Genomic DNA, 7,685 nt, shown 5'->3' with positions numbered 1-7,685 from the left:
AGAAGAGCATCGCTCTCTCTCTCTCAGGATCGCCGTCGCAGGATGTGTCTTGGGCATTTCGTCGAGCAGTCGGTGGGCATGAACAGAGCTCTGGTTTTATTCGGGCATTTTATCGAACAGATGGATGGCGTTCGGCAGAGTTCGATGGAGTTCGGAGGGGATGTTGATGAACTTGGTGTTGCAGCCTGCCGAGTAAATCGCGGGCGAGGGCGATCTCGGTCGGCGAGGAGCGGTCGCGGAGCGCGTGGCGAGGGACTCAGGCGTGGCGACCACGAAGCGAAGCTAGGCCATGTTGACACCGACGGAGAGGATATTGACGGTGACGGCGCGGAGGGCGCGCGGCGGCACCGTGGCGGAGGAGGAATTGCTCTAAGCAGAGGAACGTGCGGCGATGGGCCACGTGCTGTCGCAGCTACACACCCGCAGTCCACTGGTCCGGGTTAGCCTGCGCGGAGATGGGCGGAGGGAACGACGGAGACGACATCGTGGTGTGTGCGGCTTTGTCGGTGTCAAGGAGGCGGGCGGCCTCGGCGGCCTTGGCGGCGCAGCGCCCACGCGGCCTTGCGGGCGACGCAGGGCATAGTGTCGACGGCGCGAAAGAGGCGGGCCTTCTCGAGCGGGTTGCGGATGTAAGTCTCGAGGAGGAACGAGTACATCTCGGAATGGATGTTCTTGATCACGATCTGGAAGCCGTAGAAGGCGCGGGCCTTGGCGACCTGGACCTCGGGCATGAAGTGGGAGGCGAGGTTCGGGCGGCGGCGAATTTGGCTTCGCGGGTCGGCGAAGCATTTGGTCGAGCAGGTGGCGGGCCTCGGGTTGAAGTGTGTCCAGGCGGCCTCATTTGGAGCGGGTCCGGGCGGAGGGAACGACGGAGACGACATCGTGGTGTGTGCGGTATTGTCGGCGTCAAGGAGGCGGAACGCGCGGCCGCGTCGCCGCCCCACTTAAACATTTCGTCTAGCACCCTATAGGAGGCGAGCTCGCCCATGGCGTTGTGGACGAGGATCGTATCCCCGAGCTTCTGGAACCCAATCATGGCATCGCGAAGCTTCGCCCGGCCGAAACCCTGGTGCGATCGACGGAGGTCCCCGCGGCGAAGCGCGGGGAAAGAACGCGGTTTGCGACGTTGGAGTCGTCGAGGGCTTCGGGCTGCGCCTTGATGGAGTGGACGGTGCGGAGGATCACGGTGACGTCGAAGTCGGTGCGGTCGCAGAGGCCGCGGAGGAGCTTGGGTGAGTGGGCGGAGCTGCTCGTGGACGGCGAAGACGCGGGTAGCGCGCGGCTACCAACGACAGGGGAGGACGAAGCCGCGACGGGCGTCGCGCTCTCGCATGGCGATGCCGCCTACGCGGCGCTCGAGGAAGCGGAGGCCGATTTGAGGAAGAGGGAGAAAGAGAAAGAGAGATTTTTTTTCTTCTGTTTTCTTTTTTTTTTTTAGCCGATAGAGAGAGAGCTTTTTTTTTTTTTGAACGGGAGAAAGAGATATATTTTTTTTTTACCTTTTTTTTTTTGCGATCGACAGAATGGGGTAGATATTTTTTTTAGATTTCGCAAATTCAAAAACTCTCTCCCGTTTGATTTTTTCGAAGGGTATTTATGGGGGTGGTTGTAACCAACCTGAGGGAAACGTTCGAGCGAATTGCGGGACGTGGGATCGTGGGCGGTTAGGGGATCGTGGGGTGATCGTAATGGGATCGTGGGATGTGGGTAGTTGAGAGGAGATTGTGGGATAGATTTTGGACGGCAGCGATGGGATTGTGTGATAATGGATGGTTATGATGGAATCGTGGAGATATTGGGTGGTTAAGATGGGATTGCGGGAATATTGTGAATTAGTCCTTTCCCTTTGATCATATTACGCCTTAATCAAAATATCATATGATTAAGGTAGGGCATTTTGTAAATATACAAAAGGGAATAGACTAATATGCTATTTTATATACCCGTGCGTATTATATTTTTCGCAATCCGGTGCATGAGGTATTTTCAAAATTTAGATTTTATCCATGTACCTGGTGCATGGATGATCTCATAAACCATCTCTATTTTTATTTCTTTCTCTCCCCTTTTTTTTTATTCCTCTCTCCTTTTTTTTTTTTTTTTGTGCTTCAACAAATGCCCCCCACCTTTTCAAGCTTGTGAATTAAACAAGGTGGAAAAAGGTGCCGATCTCCTTTCGCGATTCCAACCTTCATATCGCCATCAAAGGTTTGATCATCAAAGATCCGAGGTATTTATATATTTTTTATACCAATTGATCTCTTTTGATGTTATATATATACATATCTATATGCATGTTTGAGATCTGTATGAGATGTATTTGACCCATGAATAGATTGATCATGATATCTCTGACTTCAAAGCATCTTATGTTAGATCGTAGATTTTACTCATATGTTCCATATTGTAATTCTTTTTCTAGATCATGGGAAAAACGAGCGAGCCATTAATTCATCCCGATGATAAAACTTTAGGCGTATTTAGAGGACTTTCTTTAACACGTTCACCTTCGATATTTGGACGTTCTGCTGAACCCGCAATTCCTTATGAGACGCCTATGTTAAAAGAATGGGCGATATTTAAGCAGAAGCAATTATTGGGTCGTTTCGGGGTTGACTATTATGCTCCCGATGGTGACGGCGACGTCATATTATTGCCCCCTTTAGGACCTCCGAAAGAAAGAGACACGTTACAATCTCTCGGGTATAAAATACTTAATAATCATCCTGGATGGTGTGGAATGAGTAGGATTTTAGGGGATAGCATTGAGGTAGAGGGTTTAATTGAATGGGGAAATCATATCATTTCTCATTACACCACACAGTTACGTCGTGCTGGCATTTTAGGGGGTATCGTAGCTTCACGAGGGAGATACAATAAGAATATGAATATCATCAAGGCATTGGTAGAGCTGTGGTGTTCGGAGACAAATACTTTTCATCTTCCATTTGGTGAAGTTGGGATTTCTTTATCAGAGAACTCGGTGGGCTTCCGATTATCGGCGACATGTACGACGAATATATCCCTCCAAATTCTGAACTTTATAGTAAGAACAATTATCCCAGTTGTGTTAGGGAGCTTTTTGATGTTTATCAATGGCTCATGGCTCGATCTTCTAACAAGCGTGTGCGGTATGATTTATGGGTAGATTTTTTTTACACAAGCTGTAAGAAGTTGACTAAGTCTAAGTCTCGGAGTATAAGCAATAGAGAGCTCGCCCCCTCATATACAGAAGACACGACCCGAGCAGCCTTCATTTCTTTATGGTTATGCAACTTTGTAATGCCTTCTGGATTAGACCATTTCATCAGGCCAGAGACGTTTATTATGGCTTCTAAGCTGGCATTAGGTGAGAAAGTTGCTTTAGCCCCTGCCATTCTTTGTGCGATCCATGCTGGTTTATCTTTTATGAGTGATCACCCTGAAGGACCTGCGCATCCTGGACCTCAATTTCCGGTTAATTTTCTATATGCGTGGATCGGTCTTCACTTTGAATAGACTTATTCTAGAAAGGTGATTAGTGAGAATATCAAGAATATCGTCGGCTTACGAAGTCCTCCTCAAATGATATTTTTTATGGACGCGGCGGCTTCTCCTTTTAATGCTAAGCGAGCACGGATTCACCTCAGGTCGAGTGCTCATTTTGTTTGGCGTCCTCTACCATATTCTTATTCTTTTGTTGATGACGGTTGGCTTTACGATGCGAAATTGGCTCCAGGAGAGTGTAAATATCCGAGAGAGGTTTATGAGTATATAATTTCTATCAGACAGAGTGTGCTTCCACTTCGTTTGGGGAACAAATTGCACACACAGCTGTATAGTCCTCATCGTTTTGCTCGACAATTTGGCTTTGATCAGTCTTTTCCTGAAAGTATCACTGTTCCCCGATTAGCGAGCCATCTTGGGATACTTGCTGGATGTTGGAATCATTTCATTCGCTATGGGACTTCTATTAATTATTTCATACCGAAGAAGGACCGGATTGGGAAACCAACTTTGCATTATGCGCGCTGGTGGTCTAATAGCGTGCATTCGAGCTTCAAACACGGAGTAGGCTATCTACTGAGTGCAGATGATCCCCGCAAGCAGCAGAAGAAGAAGAGTATTGTTTTAAAGGAAAGTTCAGCTTCTGCAAGGAAGTTAGGTTCTTCGGGTATTATCGCTGAAAGAGCACTAGATTCTGTGGGGCCAGAGGTGGAGCAGCTTGACTTATTTCCAGAGTATGATCATGTTCAAGTCGGTCCTTCCGATGACTCTCCTAGATATGAAGTTCTTGGTCTCAGTTTCCCCATTCATGAAGACAAGACATCAGAAGTATGTTCATTAACATTTTCAATTATCTCCTCTTCTTTTTTTTTTTTGCGTTCTGACCTTCTCTTCTTTTTTTTTTTTTGTATACAGGAAGTGTTTGTTACAGGTTCGCCTGCCGGGGATAAAATACGCTTGCAGGACCCTTCAGTGAAGTCACAGGTATGACGTAGAATCTATATAATTTGAATTTTGTTGATTCCTTCTGACATCCTTTCTTTCATGTAGGCATGCGATATGGAACCGTCAAGGAGCTCAGAAAATCCACCCTTGGATGTTTCAACTAAAGTGGCTCGTGGAAAACTTCCCATTACGGTGTCTTCAATGATAGGTAATTTTTATATTCATATTCTGTTTGTAATGATGTCGCCGCACTTGTTCTTTACTTTTTTAATTCACAAAATCACAAGCTGGCGGGAGTGGATCCATTGAGGATGACGTGCCTTCCGATGATGAGTTGGTTCTGAAGCCTTCGCCACCACAGGTATTTTATTTTCTAGTTGAATTCATATCCCTTCTTTTGGTTTCAAATTAAGAATTTGATTCTTAACTAAAGAAGGAGGTAAAATATGGATAATAATATGTAATTTTTCGTCAGGAATCCGTAGCAACAAAAATTTCGCAAATCGGAGTTAAAACGAAAATGTTATGGCCCGTTTACACTTTGGTCCCTGTATTTACGAAACAGTCCCTGCGGGCAGTTTCATTTCAGTCCCTGCAGTTTTATTTTAGTCCCTGCAGCTTCATTTCCCTTGCTTTTTGATGCAGAAAATTACTTTCAAGGAATTTTATGGCTATAACGATGCACATTTTGGGATTAAAATATTATAACCCCTTTCATAATATATTCGTTATTGCTTGTTTTTACAAAATGGTCCTTGTAGCATATATCGATATGTGATTCTTTTTGTCACAGTATACGCTCACCGCTGCTGCTGATATTGGAGCGTCATCTTTCAAGGAGGCTTGCTCTACTCATCATGAAGTATATTTGTATTTATTATCCCAACTTTCATTTTATATCGCTCATGTTTACACCGCAATTTTATTGTGTAGGATGAGGGTGCTGAAGAAGATGACGATATAGTAGAAGATGGCAAAAATGAAGTCTTGCCGGGATCGTCTTTACTTGGTAAAAGAGAACGAGTCGATGATATTCCGGCTACAGAGGTGCATAAAAGAGCTCGTTTGGAGGCTGATTCAAAATCAACCGGTAAAATCCTCCCCTCTTTTCTTTAAAAGACAGTATCTTTTACATATTTATTATTTCTTCTCATATGCAGACCTTCCGGTAGAGTCAAAATTGGATGATGATCTGATAGACGCTTTATCACCTTATGGCGACGAAGTGGACTATGAGCCTACACCTTCACCACCTGGAGCTCCTGATATGGTAAGATTTAATTTTTTTTTTTTTTTTTTTTCGTTTTTCATTCTTTTCTTTCTCTTTTTATAGGGCGTACCACTTGACGAGGACGTCGGCATTAACGTGAGTAGCGGTACAGGAGGTTTCCAGAGTGAGGTGCCTATTGCGGTCAGATCATTTTTGATTGACCGCATAACGGATATCATGAAGACATTCGACCGTCGACGATTCAGATTAGCTCGGGAGGAAGTGTCCAAGTATTGTCAGTGCATTTCCTCACTTGGAATTGATGTATCTGAATTGGATGGGCGTATAAAATCCGTGTTTGATCATGCCGAGGTCATTGAAGAATTAGAGTCAAGTCCGAATTTCGCTTCAGCTGTTCGGCTCGTGAATGCTGATGAGGATCTGGCGCTAAAGAAAAGGAAGCTTGCTTCTCACATCAGCACAAAAAGTTCTATTCTCAAAGCTTCATAAGGTGTCTCTTTGGAGCTTCAGCAGACTAGAGAGAAAATAATAGAGCTTGAGGAGCACATTTTGCAGTTAAAGAATACAGAAGCAGAGTTGTCATTTAAACTTGAAGTGGCCAACGACTCTTTAAAGAAATTAACGCCGACTGAAGAAGAACTGCAGAAGGACGTTGCTGATGCGGAGAGGGAATATGCTGCAGCCACTGAAGATTGTAAAGCTTCCAAAGAATCCGCCGGTCTCCGAGGATTGATAGAGCTATTTGAGGAGCGTCGTCAGATATTTGAGATTTGATTTTCCTTTACTTTTCTCTTTTTGGATGTTTATCGTGGATGTTATCTTTATTTGTCACTAGTATGAGACAGTATTTGATAATTTGAATGACTTTGATTGTGCTTGAATGTCTGATCTCTTCCTCCTGTCTTTATCTCATACTGCATTGCGACGATGATTGTCTTGCGAGAATGGTTTGTTCCTTTTGCCTTGATTCTTACGTACAATCAACTCTAAATATGCTATCTTCTCAGCGCTCTTGTACACTGCCCCTTTTTTATCTTCTCAGCGCTCTTATAGTGATAACATGTACACTGCCCAACCCTTTTTTTTTTTTTTTTTTTATTATCAAAATGCTCAGTTTAACGACATGGCGGTCAAATTACATCAAAATGCTCAGTTTAACGACATGGCGGTCAATTTACATCAAAATGCTCAGTTTAACGACATGGCGGTCAATTTACATCAAAATGATTTACATCAAAATGCTCAGTTTAACGACATGGCGGTCAATTTACATCAAAATGCTCAGTTTAACGACATGGCGGTCAAATTATATCAAAATGCTCAGTTTAACGACATGGCGGTCAAATTATATCAAAATGCTCACCCTTTTTGAAAGCAATCGAAATTGCTACACATAACTGACCCTAAGGCGAGTTAGTGGAAAATATATTTTGGGTAATAGGAGACATGGTTTGATTTGGTTTTATTTTGCCTCGAGAAGCAATCGAAATTGCCGCATAACTGACCCTAAGGTGAGTTAGCATTCCGTCATAGGCAAAATATATTTTGGGTGATCTGGCGCCCACATGGGTTTTCACCAGATACCTTCCCCTAACTTTTGCCTGTGAGCCTCGAAAGGTTTTCTCACAGCGGGGATCCCAATTTTGCCTGTGGGGTTATACCACAGCCGGGAATTTTTTGCATTTTTACCCTTGAAGTCCAATATGGACAATCAAGTCCGCTGGTGGCTCATCTTTTACCCATATTATCTAAAAAAATTAGATAACATGTCCTCCACTTTTTTTATTTTATACATAATATTTCTTTAAGAAACGGCCGTTGATAGGTGGCATTGGCCTTTCACCTTTGGCGTCAATTAATTGGTAGGCACCGCCTTCATAAGCTTTCTCCACCACATATGGGCCTTCCCAATTTGGATCAAACTTCTTCCCAGTATGTTTATTGATTATAATCGGTCTGCGAAGAACGAGCACCAGCTCCCCAACACTAAAGGTGCGGTATCGGGTGAGCTTATTATATGCTC

The 7,685-nt window shown here is 44.2% G+C and overlaps 1 protein-coding gene across 1 annotated transcript; it reads left to right on the top strand.

Annotated features, from left to right (window-relative positions):
- Positions 1–3,403: 3,403 nt before the first annotated feature.
- Positions 3,404–6,543, top strand: LOC109704850. Its single transcript, XM_020225635.1, has 8 exons — positions 3,404–4,314; positions 4,402–4,470; positions 4,537–4,639; positions 4,710–4,792; positions 5,225–5,293; positions 5,365–5,521; positions 5,592–5,701; positions 5,765–6,543. Exons 1-8 carry the CDS (start codon positions 3,565–3,567, stop codon positions 6,149–6,151), a joined length of 1,728 nt encoding a protein of 575 aa, XP_020081224.1. The 5' UTR covers positions 3,404–3,564; the 3' UTR covers positions 6,152–6,543.
- Positions 6,544–7,685: the final 1,142 nt, after the last annotated feature.

Source organism: Ananas comosus, unplaced genomic scaffold, assembly GCF_001540865.1.
Source record: "Ananas comosus cultivar F153 unplaced genomic scaffold, ASM154086v1, whole genome shotgun sequence".
NCBI lineage: Eukaryota > Viridiplantae > Streptophyta > Magnoliopsida > Poales > Bromeliaceae > Ananas > Ananas comosus.
This window is presented reverse-complemented; position numbering and strand designations above follow the sequence as displayed.

Coding starts and splice junctions, on each gene's coding strand:
- LOC109704850 (XM_020225635.1), top strand. CDS start 3,565: ATGATATTTTTTATGGACGCGGCGGCTTCTCCTTTTAATGCTAAGCGA. Junction 4,315..4,401: donor ATGAAGACAAGACATCAGAA/GTATGTTCATTA, acceptor TTTTGTATACAG/GAAGTGTTTGTTACAGGTTC. Junction 5,702..5,764: donor CACCTGGAGCTCCTGATATG/GTAAGATTTAAT, acceptor CTCTTTTTATAG/GGCGTACCACTTGACGAGGA.